The sequence below is a fragment of the Denticeps clupeoides genome, chromosome 7 (assembly GCF_900700375.1).
Source record: "Denticeps clupeoides chromosome 7, fDenClu1.1, whole genome shotgun sequence".
Lineage (NCBI taxonomy): Eukaryota > Metazoa > Chordata > Actinopteri > Clupeiformes > Denticipitidae > Denticeps > Denticeps clupeoides.
Window position 1 is genome coordinate 12,263,550 of NC_041713.1, and position 21,460 is coordinate 12,285,009.

At 41.7% G+C, this 21,460-nt stretch overlaps 3 protein-coding genes and 1 non-coding gene across 7 annotated transcripts; 2 read left to right on the forward strand and 2 right to left on the reverse strand.

Moving 5' to 3' along the window:
• The first annotated feature begins 472 nt into the window (after positions 1-472).
• dus1l (dihydrouridine synthase 1-like (S. cerevisiae)) lies at positions 473-6,402 on the forward strand. 2 transcript variants are annotated; one of them, XM_028986755.1, is made up of 13 exons: positions 827-1,529; positions 2,567-2,675; positions 2,786-2,836; positions 2,924-3,036; positions 3,111-3,193; positions 3,402-3,505; positions 3,617-3,764; positions 4,101-4,197; positions 4,284-4,372; positions 4,590-4,756; positions 4,974-5,011; positions 5,105-5,180; positions 5,267-6,402. In XM_028986755.1, exons 1-13 carry the CDS (start codon positions 1,293-1,295, stop codon positions 5,401-5,403), a joined length of 1,449 nt encoding a protein of 482 aa, XP_028842588.1. In that variant the 5' UTR covers positions 827-1,292; the 3' UTR covers positions 5,404-6,402. The 2 variants fall into 2 exon arrangements, with proteins under 2 accessions (XP_028842587.1, XP_028842588.1); XM_028986754.1 differs by having other exon boundaries at positions 473-1,529; positions 3,402-3,764.
• trnal-uaa (transfer RNA leucine (anticodon UAA)) lies at positions 1,593-1,675 on the forward strand. Its single transcript has one exon. It is a non-coding gene; the product is annotated as a tRNA-Leu (tRNA).
• A 306-nt stretch (positions 6,403-6,708) lies between the features above and the next one.
• On the reverse strand, positions 6,709-13,526 carry gps1 (G protein pathway suppressor 1). Of its 2 annotated transcripts, none has more exons than XM_028985195.1 (14): positions 13,424-13,526; positions 11,683-11,775; positions 11,372-11,553; positions 11,125-11,289; positions 10,448-10,583; positions 10,290-10,367; positions 10,121-10,181; positions 9,769-9,854; positions 9,521-9,615; positions 9,156-9,261; positions 8,969-9,049; positions 8,522-8,659; positions 7,839-7,973; positions 6,709-7,147 (listed from the first exon to the last, which is right to left on the reverse strand). In XM_028985195.1, exons 1-14 carry the CDS (start codon positions 13,511-13,513, stop codon positions 7,073-7,075), a joined length of 1,521 nt encoding a protein of 506 aa, XP_028841028.1. In that variant the 5' UTR covers positions 13,514-13,526; the 3' UTR covers positions 6,709-7,072. The 2 variants fall into 2 exon arrangements, with proteins under 2 accessions (XP_028841028.1, XP_028841027.1); XM_028985194.1 differs by having other exon boundaries at positions 7,822-7,973.
• A 550-nt stretch (positions 13,527-14,076) lies between these two features.
• rac3a (Rac family small GTPase 3a) lies at positions 14,077-18,679 on the reverse strand. Of its 2 annotated transcripts, none has more exons than XM_028985197.1 (6): positions 18,551-18,679; positions 17,035-17,106; positions 16,814-16,931; positions 16,271-16,333; positions 16,011-16,170; positions 14,077-15,085 (listed from the first exon to the last, which is right to left on the reverse strand). In XM_028985197.1, the coding sequence occupies exons 1-6, from the start codon at positions 18,583-18,585 to the stop codon at positions 14,955-14,957; spliced, it is 579 nt and encodes a 192-aa protein (XP_028841030.1). In that variant the 5' UTR covers positions 18,586-18,679; the 3' UTR covers positions 14,077-14,954. The 2 variants fall into 2 exon arrangements, with proteins under 2 accessions (XP_028841030.1, XP_028841029.1); XM_028985196.1 differs by having other exon boundaries at positions 16,271-16,348.
• Positions 18,680-21,460: the final 2,781 nt, after the last annotated feature.

Sequence of the window (21,460 nt, forward strand, 5' to 3'; positions counted from 1 at the left end):
GAGTGAATCACTCAAATGACCATCCTTTACCAGCTATTGATTTTTTCCCCTTGTATAAATTACCGCAATGGAAGAGAAAAGGGTGGAGTCATGTCATTCTTCTCACCAATTTGATTGGATACAATATATCACCAGAGTCATCCCAATACTCAACATTGCATAGTGATAAAGTCAATATTTTATTTAACGTGTAATCTTACACTCTAAAACTTCAGTGCGTCTGAGAGCTGAATTTATTTAGGAAATTCTAAGTGCACTAAGTACAGAAACGTTTGTCCAAAAAGTCTCCAAACCACGCTAAATGTTTGTTTAAAAATGGCAAGAATAATGAATAAAAAATTACTTAGACATCGTACTTGAACAAACGCATATACACTACATTTCCATTCAACTTCTAGTCAACGATGTAATACACATGGAACTTTTTTTCAGACGATGAATCTGATTGGACAGGAAGTAACCAATACACAAGGTGACACAAGAGTCACGTGGCTAGGGCGGGTCTCGCTGCGTTGCGCAACGGAGTTGGGTCACGTTGAAGGCAATGCGCGAGTTAAGCGACATCACAAGCAATACAATTCTCTTTCGCGCAGTATAATTTATTTGATTTAGTTAAGTAATAATTGCTTTTAAGATATGTAATCAAAATGTTCATGTTTGAACACATGTCCTGTACATTATATTTGATCATCACTATACATTAAAGACATTAAAAAGGACACATAAATGACAATGGTCAGTGGCTAAAGTCAATATTTACACAAATACACAATGGCCACATTTAAGCACACGCCACCTAAACGCGTAGCGACATCTAAGGACGTTCTACCAACATTACGAGGCAATGTGACGTGGGGCTACAGCCACTGTGAAATCGGATACCATCGTATTTTCTATGTAAAACGTATTCGCGCGTGGCTAAAGAATGTGACTGACTGTATTTGTACATTTATGCGTGCATTGGCCTAAAACGCGTACAAATCCACTCGGAATGTTTCCAGTGCTTCGTGTTTCCGGTCGGCCACATTAAACAGTTGCACGGCACGGCGCCGCTAGGATAAACGTGATCGCCAGGCATCGCTGCAGTTTTTAGATACGTTGTTGGCGCCTGATGTCGAATTAGTGATGATTGTCTTAGAATAGATTCGTGAGGACTAAATGAAGTGGGTCACTTATTTTGAACCACCCAGCTTCGGTTTACTTCTTGGGCTCCGCGCGATCCTCGTGGGATGGACCGGTGTCCATAGTCTCGTATCAGTCGTTGAGAGGTAACTAGCTCCACGCCGGCTGCGATGGCGAAGCTGAAGGGCTTTGACTTCTGGAGAAGCACCCTGAAAGGTGCTCGGTACGTGGTGGCGCCCATGGTGGACCAGAGTGAGCTGGCCTGGAGGCTGCTGAGTCGGCGGCACGGCGCCGATCTCTGCTACACGCCGATGCTGCACGCGCAGGTGTTCGTGCGGGATGCCAACTACCGGCGGGAGAACCTGTACAGCGAGGTGTGCCCGGACGACAGGCCGCTGATCACCCAGGTGAGCGCCCGGGTGCCCTCTGTAAATGCCGCTATCATGGATATCGCGAGATCAGTGGCTGTAACCAGGATGGCCGAGAGGTTAAGGCGTTGGACTTAAGATCCAATGGACGCATGTCTTCGTGGGTTCGAACCCCACTCCTGGTAGTTTTATGAGGTGGTAGTAGCCTAGTGGGTAACACACTCGCCTATGAACCAGAAGACTCAGGTTCAAATCCCACTTATTACCATTGTGTCCGTGAGCAAGACACTTCACATTAAATGACTGTCCCTGTAACTACTGATTGTAAGTCGCTCTGGATAAGAGCGCCTGATAAATGCTGTAAATGTAAATCATTGGATATACTAGACCACAGACTGTCCTATGTAGTAGCAGTAGTTTGGGATGTGCAACACCACTGTTTTCCTTTCCGATCCGATACAAAGTAAAATTCAGATCTGATATTTAATACAAAAACGAAATGTGATTGTAAAGCCGGGAGGGGGGGGGGGGTCATTGGGCGGTGGGACTGCCCCTTTCTGTGACATCACAGAGTCACGTTGACGTGTGAGCAGTATTTCTACACGTTTACTTTCAGAAGGAACGTGGTACAGAAATAGAAGAGCAAAAATATCGATACCATTGAGCTAGTATCGATCGAATTGCCAGATATTTAGGATTGATCCCTAGTAGTAGTCATTGCTATACATTGACATCCTCCTGGACTAAGATGCTACATACAACACTCAGCAGGTAGCAGTTTAGACAGTTCACAATAGGAGGGGGGGGGTAAAAAATATCTGTACAAATAATACATGTACATACGCCTAACACACTAACACACCTTTTTGAGGAGGGCGACACATCATGGCAGCTTTAACAAATACCGATTCTTGAGCAGGGGTTGAAAGAAACAGTGCAATCAACCGTGAGTAGTGTAAACCTGAATAAGCGCAGATGAGCCATTACCCTGTCCCTGAGCGACTACTACATGGGATTGGGGCCTTCCTGTTAGTATTGACCAAATAAAGTGAACGTTTCCTTTTCTTGATTTTCAGTTCTGTGCCAATGATCCTGAGGTTTTTGTTCAGGCTGCATTACTGGCTCAGGATTACTGCGATGCCATTGACCTAAACTTGGGCTGCCCACAAATGATTGCCAAGAGAGGTAATTATAAACCATATACACTCACAGACAGAGATCAGAAGAATAGAGCCTTGACTTTTCATCCACTAGTCCTTTGCAATAATGGATTTAATTGAACTACTATTTTAAAGGTCACTATGGTGTTTTTCTGCAAGATGAATGGGACCTTTTAGAAAATATGAGTAAGTCCAAAAAAAAAAAAACACTGCTATGTCATCACCAATCTGACAAGTGTCATGGCCTCTAATATGCTTTATTTTGCTGTGCAGTTAAACTAGCCAATGAGAAACTGTCGGTACCAATCACATGCAAAATCCGTGTCTTTCCTGAGATTGAGAAGACTGTGAAGTATGCCAAGATGCTGGAAAAGGCTGGGTGCCAGGTAATAAGCTTTTTTTTTTTTTTTTGGTTTTTGTGCTGTCCCAGGTCCCCTAGATTTTTCTAATTTTCTTTCAGATGCTCACTGTACATGGCAGAACTAAAGATCAAAAGGGGTCTCTGACAGGGATTGCAAGCTGGGCTCATATCAAGGCTGTACGGTAAGGATCAACAAATATTAGCTGCTCAGGTTGTTGGTGTTATTAAAGAGTCTAACAATTTGGCCGACAAGTTCACTAACTTATCTTAAATATAAGATATATGCTGTGTCCTTTACGAGAAACAGTAAAGATAAAAATATATACTTGAAGATTGACAACAAAAACCCATGTTGCTTTGCCATTGCTTTTTATCTACTCTTGAATGCAGTGAAGCAGTGAAGATTCCAGTTTTTGCTAATGGAAATATCCAGCACCTGAGCGATGTGCAGCTCTGCATGGAAGAGACCGGGGTGCAAGGTGTCATGAGTGCAGGTGGTGCACGCCCCCCCAAAACACATTTCCACTGCATACACCCCATGCCTTGGATTACTTATATTGCGGTATTCAGTGTACGAATTTTAAGTAATGTTCACCTTTTCACAGAGGGCAACCTGCACAACCCGGCTCTTTTTGAAGGTCGTAGCCCTCCAGTGTGGGAAATGGCTGAGGAGTATCTACAGATAGTCAAGCAGTACCCCCCTTGCAGTTTGTCATACGTTCGTGCCCACCTCTTCAAACTCTGGCACCACACGTATGTACTTTGGGTTGAACAAATATGACCATTACATTTTAATATAGTAATATTTACTATAAATGGATCAATCTTCCAAATCAGACTTGCTTAATTTCTTTACATATGTATTTCAATGTTATCAATTGTCATTCTCCTTGTTTGGACTCCTTTGGGTAATTTGGGTGTGGTGCCGCGCCAACATCATAGTTTTATGATTATGTGTTAACATTAGGCTGCAGATCTACCATTAGTCATCTTTATGAGGGGCTGGGTTATTGGCCCAACAACAAGATGTCTTGACAGTTTGCCCTTTAGAGTGACCTTTAGTGACACTTGACCTTTTAATGTCCATAGGCTGCAGGTCCACCAAGACCTCAGGGAAGAGTTGGCCAAAGTGAAAACCCTGGAGGCCTTGGCAGAGGTCAGCGAACAGCTGAAGCATCGGTGTCAGGTACCCCTGGCCACTTTCTTCGTATCACCGTTGTGCACCATACCTTTGCTGCCATTTAAAATAAACCACTATGTTATTCTGTACAGGATGAAATTGCTAAAGATGAGAAGGGCCAGGATCATTTGACTGGATTGCTTTTTCCTCACTGGATCTGCCAGCCTTATGTCAGACCGCCGTAAGATGTGTCTCTTTGCTTTTACTTAAAAAAAAATACATCACACTCTTTTCGTGAGACCACATTCTTTGAATGGCAGGGTTCTAGAAATCTGGGATTGGATTTCATGGGTTTGGCTTGATATTGAGGAGTTATCCTTTACAATTACTGCAAAAATGTGCACCTTATTCATTTTGATGCAATTTGTTCAGAGGATGAGAAAAGCAATCCATTTCAGGCCAAAGGAACCTGGGACTGAAAATGGCAGAAAGGGGATAGAGGTGAAAGCAGTGAGTGCGAAGAGGGCTCGCGAGGACACGGACTGTTCGACAGACTCGCTCTCCAAAAACAAGCTGAAGAAGAAGGCCCGCAACCCTCACAAGAACTTTTGTCCTGAGCAGAAACGTGAGTTGCTTAAACAGATATTTGTGATTTCTAAGTGTATAAATCCACAGACTGTCATCAAAGACAACTGACCGGTGCAGGGAAAAACATTGTTACAAGGACACCTGAGGCGCTGGGTCATGTTAAGCAGCAAGCTGATTTGGTTGGAAGCAAGAAAAATGGGCAAGAGAGCGGATGCAGTGCTCTGATACTATTGCATTTTTCTTTTCTTCTCCAGCAAAGTATATCAGATGTGAGCAGTGTGGAAACCCTAAAGTGAGTAGCTTGTCTCATTTAAACTCTTACCTATTTAATTTCAGAAGAGGTGCATGTGTGTAGCTGATGATCCGTTTCTCTGTGGTCCTGTAGGGGAATAAATGTGTCTTCAACTTGTGCCGTGGCTGTTGTAAAAAGAAGGCTTTTAAGGAGGTTGCAGATTGCCCAAGTAAGTCGCAGCAGAAGCCATGATTTGACCATGATGCCAAGGTCTTTGTGACGAAATGATGAAAATGTCCTTGCTTTGGGTTCAAGGTCATGGGCTGAGGTTCAAAACCAAAGCCCAGAAACTGAGTGCTGCAGAGACAGATGGAAGCCATGTCAATGGGACACTCAGCATCCAGACAGAGCCTCCAATGGACAACCCGGCTGTTAGCCAGGCCTTGGTTTAAGGGCCTACCACTGTCGGTCCAGAGTCAGCATGGTGATTTTGCATCTCTGGTGCCAATTTCTGGATTGGTATGGACTGATTAATGGTTGATTAGTTAGCACACAAATCAGCAAAATTGGAACTGGAAAGGCGCCCGGCTCTGCACACCATACACAATGCTGCTAAACACACACTTAGTTAAGTGGTTTTAAAACACTGTGTTTACTGTTTCTTTTGTGAGAGAATGTGTCATCGCTTGCTCTTTTGTGAAGGATCTATGCCAGATTTGTGTGTTATTTGTGTGTTTGTTCTTATGTTGGCACTGTGGATTCATCTTCAATATAAGGTTGCAAGAACCAAAACATAACCTCTACAGAAACATTTACCGATAAACACAACAAAGGAACAGTTACAAGTTGCGAGGAGTTATTTCAAATGCTAATAAATAGATTGCTGGATTGACCTTTACACACATGTATGAAAATTGCTATCTTTTTCTGTTTGGGTGTGTGATTTATGATACAATTTTAATAGCAATGCTGCATACAGTGCACCTTTAAAATATGTGTTAATGTATTTATTGCCTTGTCATCTTTTTCTGCATCAGTGCATTTTTAATTCAAAAACATTTACCATTTCCCAAAACGTGCCTTCAGAAGTACAGAACTTAGTGCGTTTTGGTAGTTTAGCATATTGAATAAATATTGAAAGAACTGTCAAGATTTAATGAGTGATGTTGGTGCATATATTTCTACCAGTTTACTATATTAGCCTTTTCTAGGTATGCTCTTATCTTGTATCTTGATTGCTTTTAATTGTGGATTGGGGGACATACTATGAATAAAAATAAAAAAAACTGGTGATTGGACTGACTTAAGGAAAAAAAAAATGCATCAGTGTTTATTTGTGTGATCCTGTGTATAATTAACATAACATAGCTGCCACTATGGCTGCACAATCACTTTTATAATTATAACTATTGTTGCCATTGTAACAGACATTCTGATATGCAAATGTAGAAACGAACATAAGTCCTAAATTGATCTCAAGCACATTATTATCTTACCCAAGGGTATGATGTTAGGGAAATCAGTGAAATATTTCTGGCCTATGTTTTCAGTTATTAATCCTAAGACTTAACACACCTTGAAAGCTATTTGTGTGACTTTTGGTTTAGCCAATTACTGGCTTCAGAGAGTAAAATTGATTTAAAATATATTGAATCTAATATGCTAAAAGGTTCTGAACTTATTCCAAATCACCAGCAATAAAATGAATGAGGGATAACAAAAAAAATATTTGGGTTGCTAAAATGAATAAAAGCATCTTTTTGAATGTACATTTATTTTAAAAGCATGTTTCTGTGATGAGGTTTTCAATGTGTAATCAAGGTTTGTCACAAGATACAGAGGAAAGTGCATCTCTTACAAAGAACAGCCCAGTACAGCTTAAGTGCCGAATTAATTTTTCCCCCCAAAATGTACTTTTTTTTTTGTTTAACTTTCTTTGATCGACAAGGTGTGCTTGTCTTTATTACAGACAACAGATATCATCTTCCCAACTTAAATAAAGTCTTTAGATTGTGATTTTTTTTAGTCTTCAGTAGGGAAACAATAGATTTTTTCCTGTGACAGGCCAGTGATGCTGATGGGCCCTGTGCATGTTCCTAGGGGTGGCCTCCGGTCCAGTCTTCACATGTTGGTACTCATTCGTGTTTGGCTGTTGGCAGGTGTGAGTTCCCCTTGACTACCTTCTCTTGGAGGGGACTGGGGGAAGAGAAGACAAGCAAAGTGAGAAGAGTCTTGTTCACACATAGATATTCATTCACAAAGAACAGCTTAATACTAATGGTGAAAATAGTAGTGCAGATAAGATGTCAAAGACTCACTTTTAAAGGAAACATAAAAAATAAATAAATAAATAAAAATTCTTACACCTTGTGTAAAACATGGACCTACATACATGACCTACTACAACAACTTTGCTGTTGAAGAAATCAGTCACCATGCCAGAGAAGCTATTAACTGCAATTTGTTACCTACCTATCTATACAGTAAAGCTTATAAAATCAGTGATTTTAAGACATGAAAATTTTCAGACATGGAAAAGCCCAGAGAGAACATGCAGGGGCATGGAAGTGAAAGCTGCTTTAAGTCAAGGTGCAGATTTATATACATTATGATGTAAATGTATTTGCACCCTAATGGAACATATACTTGGTAATCAAATATAATTTGACAACTAGGCAAAAGAAAAACAATTCGCTTTGGCTTTGTAGGGAGCAATTGTTGGCTGGATACGTTTTGGATATGGGTCAAGGTTCAGGAACAGAGTGAGAAATGCGAGGCTGAGAAGTGGTAATGGATAGGGGCTGACTGTCTATAGACAGATAAAGTGTGGGTGAGGGTGAGAGGAGTAGAACGTAGAGAGGACACATTACCCTGGAGAGCCTGTTACCTTGACGTGTATCTGGTTACGCAACACAGCTGCCCGTAGAATCATGGCTTTCGCTCGTCTCTGGAACTCCTTGCCCATCTGTAGAGATTTCTCAAACGTTGTGCTTCTCTGATCCACATCCCTGGCATACAGGATCTGCACATAAATGGGTAATTAATGACAAAGCTTCGGAGCATGAAAAATTTGGTACAGTGTTCAACACTGAAGTAATGGTGGTGAAATGACTGGCCATGTGTTACTTATTTAAAAGGTTGTGTAAGTGAAGACGACCTGTGGCACTTTATATTATATTGATTATATAGCAAATTTTTTGCATACAACATGCATTTCTTCATAAATCAAGTTTAAAAAGATGTACAGAGCTAAACAAAAAGCACTTGTCTGTCCCTGTGTTTGCTTCCTGGGTCACATGATGATTGGGCTGATTAGCAGGACAGAAATATCTTCTTCTAAAGTCAGGTCAAAAAGAAGCAACAGCATCCATATCTCGACTGCTTTAAATGCAAACGTCAGTCATCCTTCCCACACACATAAGCACTACCCTATACCTGTTTCATACCAGTACAACCATCGTAATCCACAATCAATAAAACAAAAATACAATGTCCAGAGCAGAAAATGAATAAATCAGGAATAAAAAAGGAAGAAAAACTGCCAGATTAATAAATGGGAGAGGCATTTACCTTGCTGTGAGAGTCAATGCGGGCGTTAATCAAACCTTCCAGAATGAGCTGCGTGAGCTCGTCCTCAAGTGCAGCCACTGTGGTGTTGAAGGCCAATGCCATCTTGTTCATGTCTGCAGACACGTAGGGGCTGAAGTACTGCACATGAACAGCATGTCAAAATACGGCAAAGTGAGATTATAATCATACAAGCAAAAAGGTGCACCACCCTCCAACAACAACTTCTTAGTTTATGGTCTCTGTTAAACAGTCGATGATTTAGCCATAAGCTATGAAGATCAGATATGGACTACACAGCACTGATGTACATCGCTCTGGACAACAGCGTCGAATGTAAGTAAAATGTAAATCTTCACCCACTAATAAGGCTGCAAAACTTCAGCCAATCAACAGCTTTGACTTAAATTTAATGACATTTTTATATTTCCATTTTCTAACCTCACCCACCTGTATGAGAGCTCTGTTCCTTATTTGCGTGTACAATGTTCTTACATGCGGGGCCAGATACATGTCTAAGAGAAGGTTATCCTGGAACCACAATAGGGAAAAAGTGTAATCGCATAGCTATAGCACAAATTACTTTATTTTGCCATTAATGATAAAAATGTCTCTCTCTCACTCACACACAGCTTACCTTCATTTCATCCAGCATTTTCAGACAAGACGCATACTTTGACTCATAAAACTTGAAGATAATATCACGGACTTGGGGTTCCAACTCTAAAAATAATTTAAAGGAGCTAGCAAACAAAGACAACAAGACACTCAATAAGTCAAGGCACTACTGTGCTCTATTTGCAGCATAAATATACACACACACACACACACACACACACACACACACACACACACACACACACACAGCATAACTATGCCTTCTGTTTGGTTTGAAGTATTCCACTGAATGAAATATCAAAAAGATTGAATCTTAAATTAAAGCTATCCAGTTTAAGCATAAAAATTGTTTTAATTAATTGGATCCAAAGCTGGAAAACAAACCTGCTGGAGATGACGTTCCTCTGTAGTTCCTGTCTGTCAAACGTGGCCAATGCACACATTCCCCCATAAACTGCTACATTACTGGGGGACAGAAGCTACAGGGAAAGGAAAACAATGGTCAATATTAAATTTTTTTGTTAATCTGCTGGATGTATTGGATTAAAGGTGAATGAACCGGAATAAAATTGTCACATGCCATTTTTTTTCTAATAACGTCCTGTTAGTGCTGCTTTGGAAGACAAACTGACCTCGGGAAAGTCGCAGTGGTCAAAAGAAGCCTGCAGGAAGCACTTGGCGGCGGGTTTGTACTTTCTTGAGGCAAGCTCTGCCAGTCCTGTTGCACAAAAGGAGGATGAAACAATGAGTAACGTGGAGCAGAATTTTTCATAAGCAGGCAGAGTTATTCAAATATTCCAAATTCTGAAAGGAACAATGGCAGTTGCCATTCAGAGTGTTGTGTGTTGCAAAGGCCAAATGAGTACAGCGTGATGTAAATCCGCTGTACAGCAGATTTCAGGTTATTACAGTGAACAGACTAAACAGTGACAGCCATTCAAATTTACTTGACCAAATAAACTCAGTTAACACATTTTTACTAACCTGCAGCACATTTTAGTTTGGTGAGCACCGCTTGGTTTTGACTATCCCTTTCTCCTCGTTGCTGCATTATAATGAAAGCAAATGACAATTACATAAAACCAGACAGTCTTTTAATAACTTATTATTATAATAATAAATTAATAACAGCTAATCACGCTGCATCACAAACCTCTGCTATCTCTGGAGTGGATTCTGCCTTGCTGACATAGCTAAGTACATGGGACCAGTTTTGGAGGTAAACGCTAACCTAGAGAGGGGGGGGAGACAATGATTTAAATTATTAAACATTTCTACCAAGCGTGACAATACTAGGTCATAAAGACATACCTTGATTACATTAAGACACATGTTGATGACATGCTTGGCGCTAGTGCAGTAGTCTCTGGCTCGGGAGTAGCACTTCAAGGCGTTGCTGAGGTCACCACAATCAAGGTAATGATCCCCAAGGTCATCGTGACCCCTCCTATATATGACAAATAAATTGAAATGGCTCTGCAGAGTTGAAAAAGGTGATCTTGAAACCACAAACATTTCCAAAAATATTGAATATTATTCAATACCAATGAATGCCACATTTACAGCATTTATCAGACGCCCTTATCCAGAGCGACTTACAATCAGTAGTTACAGGGACAGTCCCCCCCTGGAGCAACTTAGGGTTAAGTGTCTTGCTCAGGGACACAATGGTAGTAAGCAGGATTTGAACCTGAGTCTTCTGGTTCATAGGCGAGTGTGTTACCCACTAGGCCACTACCATCCTGGTATGTAGTTAAAATAAAAATAAATAATAAGTAATCAAATTAAATACAGGCTCTTTCACAAATGAGCCATAAGCAGAGGCTTAAAAAAAAAAAAAAAACGCAATTGCAGTTATTAATATTAAGAAAGCCTTCAATGAATGTTATCATTTTGATTATATGAACCACAGGCATGACATTACAGTGATAAGCACATTTGCCTGCTTGTCAAGAAGAAAATGCCTCCTGGGCTGAGAAATACTCAACCTGATACTCTCTTTAATAGAGTTTCCCTTGTAGTTCTTTAGGTCAGTGTCAAGCTTCTCCAGTTTGAGCAGGGCCTTTTTCCTGGTGGACTCTGCCCATGCTGTGTCAAGTGGTGGGGGCTCCACAGCACCCTCAGGAACAGCGTCTGGGACCCCCTGTACTTCCCTGTATGAACATAGACCAATGAGCCTCAAAACACCCACATCCATACTATTTTATTCATAATCTGTATTGTTGGTGCCATTACCTTGTTGCTTCGGTAAGTTTGCGGTGGATTTCCTCATAGACATCAACGTTAAAGGTTCTTTGGACGAAGGAAAGGGCCATCTTGAGAGCTTCAATGCGGAGCTGGGGGCAGTGGTCGGCAATGAACTGCAGCCGCTCAATCCTCATCAGACCACTGTAGCTGGAAGCGTACTGCTCCAGATCCTACAGTATGAACAGTGGACCAAAGTGAGGTAAATACATACTATAGTTGACAACATTATTTAATCAAGGCTTGACAGTGCAGTTTTTCATCATTTAATTAATGCTGAATAGCATGCTAGCATTACATACCAGGGTGGGATTTTCAACAACATAGTTGGTGTCAGGTGCATTCTGCTGGTCTTCCTGAGGGTCAGCATCAATTTGCATGGGCTCCACTGACCCCTGCAGGTTAACACAACACATATGTAATATGGACACATTCACCACCTGTCCTTATTTGTAATCACAATTGCATTATTATTATTTCTTCTTACTGGTTCACGCTGAATTATGGATCTAGCATGAGAGGAACTGGGGCAAGTGATTCAGCACCAGTGCCAATGCCAAATATTTATCCCTTTCATACTCCACAGTCCTGAATCATTACCTTAAAAACAAGTGGGTATATTGAGGAGCTAGAGTGAAGTGATTGTTATCGTGAAACACAGCATAGAACACGGTGCACACAACACAACAAATGTGTCCTCTGCTTTTAAAACATCACCCCAGGGAGCAGCAGCGTGTGGGGATGGTGCTTTGCTCAGTGGCACCTCAGTGGTACCTTGGTGGTTTGGGGGTTCGAACCAGCAACCTTCTGATCATGGGTCCGCTTTCTTACCCGCTAGTCCACCACTGCCCCATATGCTGAGGGCTGAGCAGAACCGGAGGCCATGCTATCACTCAGCCTGCTCTCAACTCTACTCTGTCCTGTAGATGATGAAACCAGACTTGTGTGCATGTCTAGCGGGGTAGTGGTGGCCTAGCAGTTAAGGAAGTGGTTTGAATTCCAAAAAGCAAAGTTGCCACTGAGCAAAGCACCATCCCCACACACTGCTCCCCGGGCACCTGCTCACTAAGGGTGATGGGTTAAAAGCAGAGGACAGATTTCGTTGTGTGCACCATGTGCTGTGCTCTGTAAATTAAGAGCTGTAGCGCATGGGCCCTGGTAAAACGTCAGGAAGCAGGAGAATTTGAGAATCAAAAGCACATGACTCGAAAGTCCACCTATATTACACAGCCTGTACATTCTGATATTATTCAACGGGAAGTGAAGTATGAATAAGGAAAACATACAGACATAATTACTGATGTCATGTCAAATTTTAACAATCACATCAGCTCACATCAAAAAATCTCTCTGAAATTAGCCTGGCTGATTGGGACGACACAGTATGAAAATACGCTTAATTTGAACAACCTGTCCACGTTAGAGAGAACGTTTTATAAAGAGTTAATCACAACACGTCTCAATAATTGACTAAATTAAAGGGTCCCTTCCTCCACTCATGCAACAAGCACTGGGACCTGCAAACGTGGGAAAAAAGTGAATCCCTTATAAGTAAACGAACTGCTTATTTGGCCTAAAAGCAATTTAGCATAGCAGGACAGCAAACTGAATGAACCACAAGCACGTTAGCATGGCAGCTAGTGCAAAGAAAGTTTCCCCGAAAGAAAGAAACATCTGACAGATAACAGCTGAAAGGATGCCATTGGAGACACGGGGCATGTTTGGCACATGGAAAGCGAGCCGACACGGCGGGCAGGAGCAGACCATCCTCGCCGCGGCGGAGGGAGCCGCGCTCCCGCTAAACTTGAAAACAAGTCCATTGGGCAGCGGGGAGGCTAACCATGACTTGCTAGCTGGCGCTACGGCCGGAGGGCCGCGCTAGCTCCGGCGGCTGTCGGCTAGCTTAGCGCGCTAACGGCCCAAAACGTCCGCGAGAACCGGAGAAGCGGCGCGCTGACGGGGCCGGCGGAAGAGACCGCGTCCTCCCCGCGGCACCCAGTGGCCAGTCGAGCCCCGAGGGGGCACTTTTAAAGGTCCGTTTACCTGAAAGTTAAAGACCTGCGCGGGCAGAGGCATCTCCTCCTTCTCGGCAGAAACAGACCACACGATCACATCCGGGGCACGGCCGCGCATCTGGCCGACGTCTTTGTTGCGCGATGACGTCACAGAGCGTAGCCTCGCGAATTTCTGAGTAAGATGAATGTCGCAGCCTGGCTGTGCTTCAGGGCTTGTGGGGCAGAGTAAGAGTTTACAGAAATCAGGATAGAATTCAGTTGTCGTTTATTATTTGGATCAGATCGTACAAAGTAAATATAAATAAATATTTGTTTCAGTGACTGAATCACGTTCCACTTTTAATGACAGAAATGCTTCACTGACAAAGTATATGAGAAGAGAATAAAACATGAGGAAAATCACACAATGGTGTTAAGTTGAGATCATTAGAATTAAATACAGTGCCCATTTATTTTCTGTTTAGTTATTGATTTATCATCCAGTTGTCTGACATCAGGGATATAGATGATCTATTGTCGTTTAATCAGCAACACAATACCAGTTTTGGTATAAATGAGAAGCCCAACACTGTTATTCATTATTATTATTTAATTTTACATATTTTCCATGTAAAATTTTACATACATTTTCAGTTAAATGTTAGCAACAGATACATATATTTAAAAATATTTTAGGTTATTACTGGGAAATGGCATGAAAAGAAATACAGTATTACAAGACACACATATATACAACCACAAAAGAAACCAAACACCAAATACAAAGTAGCAGAAAATAATATTAAGACTTCATGTCTTGTTGAGCCCATGAAAATGAATGATTGAACTGGGTTCCACACAAAATGAGTCAGAGCATTTGTGACCTTTAACACTGCACTAATTCACATGATTGTTGATTGTACAACTTGCATAGTATACATTTCAAATTATACAGATAGAAGGGGTACTACTGGACATCATGGGAAGACAAAGGACAATGTTCTCATAAAGTGTTTTGAGAAGTGCTTTGAAACAACAGCAAAAGTAAAGAAATGTATATTTTTGGAATTAATATTTAGGATTTAGCAACACAATATGATGTACTAGAAAAACAGAAGTCACAGTACAAGTCTGCAGGTGAGTGATTCTGTCCAAACTCCAAAGTGATTCTGTTCTTCCATCGTGCTGTAGCATTATATGTGTGCGTGCGTGCGTGTGTGTTATGCATGTATACAACCTCACAAACTATGGGACAAAAATACCTTCAAATGTAACAACAGTAGGTAAAATAAAGATAAACACTTCAGGAGTAGGAATTGCAGTGCTTTGAATTTGTTCATTGTTCATTAGTGCTGTCTTAAATATAGATTATAAACATATCCAAATTTCATGCACTAGCATTGCACTGTTTGTCTCTTGATTCATTCCATGTACTTAAGGCAATACTTCTGTTTAAATAATCGATTGATGTTACTATTAAATTATCATTTGCAGAGGCCTTTTCTTACATGTAGTTGTTGCTCCTTTGCAAAGGCTGTGCTGTTCATTCGCCCACACGTTATTGCCCTCTGCTGGATGTTTTAGAATACTGTACACACCTTGATCGGCTTTCTGAGTGGTGGAGGACACAGCACAGCACGGATGGCTTCATCAAACACAGTTTTGAGCCCCCTCTGTGTGAGGGCAGAGCACTCCAGGTACTTCACAGCACCTTTAGCCATAAAGAAATCCAGTTAGAAATAACAATCAGTAATTAGTCTGGTAATTAAAGGAACACTTTGACCATTGTCATTGCAGACATGAGTAAATGTTGTTGTTTAACATATGCAGGTTGCTGTATTGGCGTACAGTGATTGTGTACAGTGTTGTAGCCTTATGGATTATATTCATTTTCCCTCAGAATTTTACACACAACACCCTATAATGACAACATGAAAAAAAGTTTATTTGGAAGTTTTGGTAAATTTATTTAAAAAAAAAAAAGAGAAAACATCTACATCTACATAAGATGGGAAGCGTCATTTTAAGATCTCTCCAGCAATGTTCAAGTCAGGAGCTGAAAAACATCCCCACAGCATGATGCTGCCACCACCTTGCTTCACTGTACGAATGGTAATGGTCTGGCGATGAGCTGGTTTCCTCCATACATGACTGCCACTCAAACCAAAAAGTTCAATATTTGTCTCATCAGACCAGAGAGTGGTCTGAGAGTCCTTCAGGTGCCTTTTGGCAAACTTTCCAAATCATGTCAACTGTTTTTTCCACAGATGGACTCCAATTAGGCCGCAGAAACATCTCAAGAATGAGCAGGGGAAACAGGAGGCACCTGAGCTCAGTCCTGAGTTCACGGCAGAGGCTGTGTATACTTATGTACATGTGATTTTTTTAATTTGCCAAAACTAATTTACACATTGTCATTGTGGGGTGGTGTGTAGAGGGGAAAAAAGTATTTAATCCATTTTGGAATAAGGCCGTAATATAACAAACTGGCAAAATGAAAACTTTCCGCATGCACTATATTTAGTTTGAATGTGAAGTGGGATGTGAAGTTATAATCTATATACACAGTGGGAATGTACTCTCTTGGCCTTGCCTTTTTTTTCTCCCCACAGTTAATTAAAATCTTCTACTCTTACCAATTTCCCTGGCCATTGCCAGACCTTGGGGGTATGTGATAGGGGCCAGTTTCTTGTCTCGCAGTCGTTCTATGGTCTCCTTGTCATCTCGCAAATCCAGCTTAGTGCCAACAAGGATAATGGGAGTGTTGGGGCAATGATGGCGGACTTCTGGATACCACTTAAAAGAAAACAACGTACCCTCAGCAGCACAATAATCAATAAGACGAAATTAAGTAATTAATGAACAATCGAGACTTAAATTCAGAATCAACACCAACCTTGGCTCTGACATTCTCAAAGGAAGCTGGGCTCACCAAGGAGAAGCAAATCAAGAACACATCCTGCAGAAAAAAGGCCTAAATCTATTCAATTTGCAACAGAAATGTTCTTTGAAATAAAAAAAAGCTAACAGAAAATCACAGCAGTCCACCCCCTACACACACTACCACTCAGCCAGCACCATGGTACAGAAGCTCAGCATGTTTTCTCAGGGAAGGGAATCTCACCAAATAAAATCCTTTCATTTTAAACAAACCTTTCAGACTAATGCATCCTAGCACCATGAGTCACATCCTGGGAATCCTATTAAACTGTGCTTATTAATACACAGTAAAATGCATGTAGGTGGAATTAATATTTAGAATGCTGCAGTCCGCACACAACCTCAGACCTTCTTCATTGCATTTTGATTTTACTGGATGCGCCAACAGATCCTGAACAATGGCTCTGGATTTGGCAGGCAAGCTTGTTGCAGCCCTAGTCTACAATATAATGGCAAATGCACATAGAGCAATATGTATCATAGAGGGACAACACCATACTGTCTGAGGGTAGGAGAGAGGCCTGAGGCGATCATAGTCCTCTTGTCCCGCCGTATCCCATAAGCCCAGATTGACTGGTTTGCCATCCACCATAACATTAGCAGAATAATTGTCAAAGCTGCAAAAAAAGAGTGACATAGATTCCAGCAGTGTTCTTCATAATGTTATTCAAATCGGTTATCATTCTAGCTTAATTAAGTGAACAATATCATTCAACTTACACAGTGGGAATGTACTCTCCTGGAAAGGCATTGGTTGTGTAGCTGATGAGCAGGCAGGTCTTACCCACAGCACTGAAATCACACAGGTTGAATATGAGAGACTGGCATGAATAAAACACCATGGAAAAACTGGAAACAGTTCATCTGCAGTAGCTTCAGCACAATTAAAAAAATATAAATAGAAAATAGAAACCTCAATCTGTCACAAATAGGCATAAAACAATGCTCAACATAATATTTAATTAAATGCCTTCATTTGAAGTGACTATTATCTTATGATTTTTAAAAAAGAATTAATTCAAGCAGTAGATCTGCTGAGAGATGCTCCCTTGACAGCCTTCTAAATTCACATGAAATCCAGCAATTTACTATATACAAGACTGACCCAACACATTCCCTAATCTATGACTGACCCATATATCCCCTATGTGACTGGGCTGCCCAAGCCTGAGGTCAGGCACCCATCCATCCCAGTAGCTTTTATGACATCCTGGCAGCCTGTCATATAATTACAGGCCGTTTAATTAAGCTGCTGCCATTGGCACTCAGTAAGTGCAAGTATTGACAGACACTGTCCTACATATTCTCTCTGGCAGGGGCGGGGTGGAGTGGCAAAAAAAAAAAAAGTCACAACCACAATTCATTCCAATCACTCACATGATAGAGCAGGGTCTGATCAGTCTGCGTTTGTGCATTTGGAAATGTGTGGAACAGACCGAGGGTGGTGGATGTGTGATAGCAGATAGACAGCAATTTTCAGGATGAGAGACAGCCAGACACAGACCCCAAGAAACATGTCAAAGGATGGGTGGACAGGACTGATAACCCTCAGTTCCAGCAGGAACTAAGAAGCCAGTCGAGATGGATGAGTAAATGCCACTTCCGAATGTGTCACTCCAGTGTGACGATCGCATTCCTAGAAGGAAAACGTCTGCACTCTGCTGTTCCTGTGCATAAAGTGGGTTGTCAATGTGCACATGAACATTTTTTAAAAACTGATCTCTACGTATTTTCTCTGCTGATATACTGACTGCAGGCAGAAAATGTAAAGTCCGTGTGGTAACACGTTACTCTGGTACAAAATTCCTCACGTCTCCGTGCAAGAGAGAGGAAACGTCACACACTTTAATATAACAAAAAGTAACAAAGAGCAGCAAACCAGATGTTATACCGTTCTCTGAATAGCGTGAATTCAGGCAAACCCAACAACCTTCATTAAAACACAATTACCTTATCTGACTGACAGTTTTTCTGAAGCGCACGACATCATCCTTCAGGAAGTCTGAGCTTAAATGTAATTTCATGTGCTTAAGTACTGCACACGGTACAATAGTCTAATTTACTCGGTTCAGACGATATACTAAGTAAAAAAAAAAAAAGGTTTGTTTCTCCGGCTCTGGACACCGAAGGAAAAATCGACCAGCACAGCCGATTCCGGATCCATTGCTTTCTCCACAGATGCATACGTTCAAACAAAGATAAAGTTAAAACAGCACCTCAAAGTAAATCCTCTCACCCGTCGCCAACCACAACACATTTGATGGCCTGCATTTGGAGAAAGAAGCGCCTCTGGGTAGGAGTTGTACAGCCCGAACCGGGATCCGATGAGAAACGTCAATACGCAGAGGCGACCAGCGGGGCCGCTCCAAAGCCGGACAATATCGGCTGGTGTTGTGCCGAATTCTGTGACCCGTCGATTTTCGTGACCCTAGGTGGCGCTGTGACACGGAAGGCGGTTAGGATCCTACTTACAGCACGGTCACAATATCTGACGGCGCCTGTCAAAAAATGCGACCGCTTGTCCCTGGTTCTTGTTCATAATTAGAATTGTAAATGTTGTATTTACAGGTATTAGAGGATGAAAGAAGTTACCTCAAATGGTTTTGTTAATGTTACATTTCTCCATTTAACCTCGTTAAAAGGAGCGCTCCTGGATAATAACAAGGCTGCATGCTTCACTTAGTTTTTATTGCTCTCAAAGTACACAATTAAAACTCAATAATCAATTTATTTAGATAACAATTAGCGTGTATTATAATTTATTTTGAAGTTGTTCACCGTCTTTCGCGGCACAGCGCCATCTAGGGTCACGAAATTCGACGGATCACAGAATTCGGTACAACACCTGAAAAGAACGAAGAGGGACGATGAGTTTACAGGAAACGCGATACACATTTTGACAATCTTGTGCAACTCATTGAGATGCACTTCTGAACGCGGTATATCTATAGTAACGATAAATGAGACTAGTGATGGGCAAAACAGTTCTTTTAGATGTGCCGAATCACAAAAAAACAATTCACAAAAAACATTCGTTCCAAAAATTCGTTCATGACTAACGATTCGGGTTTCTTTTGATTTGCTTTACTGTGTCAAAACAGGGTGTAATAAGAGGGAAAAAAAGTTTTTTTCCTGAACAAGTCCAGGCACTTTTTAGGCCTACATCGCACTGCTGACACTTCCAATTAGTTTTAATTAAACTTTTGTTTTAATTCAATTTCGTTTTTTGCCGCACGAAAAAAAGAAATCTGGAGAGTATTTCCCCAGCAGGTTCTGTGAAAGGAGGTTGAACGTGGAGGGACAGCATCATCCAGCTGTGAGTGGCAGACCTGTGCTGACGACCTCCTGACGACGTTTGAAATGAAACACAGCAAACAGTAAAAACTAATTACAATAGAAAACGTGATAAAAAACACCCAAAATGTCCTATAAAATCACTATTCAGCAGAGCCCCGTTTCACTCACTCACATTATTACGGATCCACCTAGCGGTCATGTAGTAGAACAAATATTTAGTTTGAAAAGTGTTACAAAAAATTACATGGTAGGAAAAATAATCGAGCAATGTGGTAGGGAAAAAACTGGCCACGTGACAAGTGAATGAAAATGATGCAGCACAGCGTCATTTGAAACACTGCAGCACAGCACATGGTGCACACTACGAAATGTGTCCCCTGCACCCGGAAGGCCAGCTCTGTTCTAGGATGCCCTCTGGACCCAGTGGAGGTGGTGAGTGACAGGAGAATGGACAACATCTCCCACCCCATGCAGGAAACTCTGACAGCACTGAGCAGCTCCTTCAGTGGCAGGCTATTGCACCCACGATGTGGGAAGGAGAGGTTCAGAAGGTCTTTTCTTCCAACCGCTGTCAGACTCTATAACAAAGACCTCGCAGCTGACCACACATACACAGACTTGGGCACATTCTGTTAAATTGTTAATTGTTTAAATTGTAAATTTGTACATATATACAGATACATATTTACCTTTTTTTTTGTGATGCTATTACCTCTGTTTTTGCTGCTATTACCTTCTGCTTCTGTCCCCTTTCTGCCATGACAAGTGCAATTTCCCACTTGTGGGACCAATAAAGGTTTATCTTATCTTATCTTATCTTATTTAACAGTCACTCTTGGTGAGCTGTGAGCAGATATGAAAGGCACCAGTGGAGCAGTGTGTGGGGACAGTGCCTTGCACAGGCACTCCAGCACGTGCAAGGCACTGTCCCCACACACTGCTCCCCGGGCAGCTTTCATATCTTTCATTTCAGAAATAAAGTGAAAATAAAGTCTAGTGTTTGTCACATGCACATAGTGAAATTTGTCCTCTGCATTTAACCCATCACCCTGAGTGAGCAGTGGGCAGCCATGACAGGCGCCTGGGGAGCAGTGTGTGGGGACGGTGCTTCTGCTTGGCAGATCGGGATTTGAACCGGCAACCTTCTGATTACGGTGGCACTTCCTTAACCGCTAGGCCACCACTGCCACTGTCAGGGCTGCCCACAGCTCACTAAAGGTGTTGGGTTAAAAGCAGAGGTACTTCGCTGCAGTGTGTCTCAATGACAATCACTTCACTTTCAGACCTTCAGAGGCCTGCTGGATGTGAAGCACAAGGAAGCAGACCTTACACAGTACTTAGCACGTTGTTAATGCATTCTTGTAATATTTAAACGTTTTCAGTGTATGTCACAAATATTTTTAATTAGCATGGCGACCACATAAGTTCCATTTTCTATAACAATGCGAAAGCAACAGGTCTTCCTGGCTCCTTCTCCATGATCCATCAGAGACCTGGCATTGGACTGGCTTGAGTCAAACTCCCAACAGCCTCATAGCCCTGCAAAGTTAATCATGCATTTTGACTGTGTCACGTCCATGCGGGCATGATGTGGCGGGTGAACGGAGAGGAGGACGAAGAGTGACGAGAAGACGTGGAATGAAGGACGCTTTCACCTGACATCACGGAACAGGGGTTTAATGGAACAGGACACTGGTGAACACGGAACATAACTTCAAAGACCTGACAGCGAACAGAAACGAACAGGGCAGCTTTATACAATTAACACAGGTGAAAACGATTAGGGAACATTACACAGGACAACAATGAAACTCCGGTCCGGATCCTGGACCGGAGTAACCCCCATTTC

What these genes read in the sequence shown, in the direction of transcription:
- dus1l (XM_028986754.1), top strand. Translation starts at nt 1,293, where the DNA reads ATGGCGAAGCTGAAGGGCTTTGACTTCTGGAGAAGCACCCTGAAAGGT. An exon ending in TGGAAAAGGCTGGGTGCCAG is followed by an intron (nt 3,037 to 3,110) that starts GTAATAAGCTTT and finishes ATTTTCTTTCAG; the next exon opens with ATGCTCACTGTACATGGCAG. An exon ending in CAGCCTTATGTCAGACCGCC is followed by an intron (nt 4,373 to 4,589) that starts GTAAGATGTGTC and finishes AATCCATTTCAG; the next exon opens with GCCAAAGGAACCTGGGACTG.
- gps1 (XM_028985194.1), bottom strand. Translation starts at nt 13,513, where the DNA reads ATGCGCGGCCGTGCCCCGGATGTGATCGTGTGGTCTGTTTCTGCCGAG. An exon ending in GGAACAGAGCTCTCATACAG is followed by an intron (nt 8,660 to 8,968) that starts GTGGGTGAGGTT and finishes GTTCATGTGCAG; the next exon opens with TACTTCAGCCCCTACGTGTC. An exon ending in AAGGTAACAGGCTCTCCAGG is followed by an intron (nt 7,148 to 7,821) that starts GTAATGTGTCCT and finishes CTCTTCCCCCAG; the next exon opens with TCCCCTCCAAGAGAAGGTAG.
- rac3a (XM_028985196.1), bottom strand. Translation starts at nt 18,585, where the DNA reads ATGCAGGCCATCAAATGTGTTGTGGTTGGCGACGG. An exon ending in TTGAGAATGTCAGAGCCAAG is followed by an intron (nt 16,171 to 16,270) that starts GTTGGTGTTGAT and finishes TTTTCTTTTAAG; the next exon opens with TGGTATCCAGAAGTCCGCCA. An exon ending in GGCAATGGCCAGGGAAATTG is followed by an intron (nt 15,086 to 16,010) that starts GTAAGAGTAGAA and finishes TTATGGCTAAAG; the next exon opens with GTGCTGTGAAGTACCTGGAG.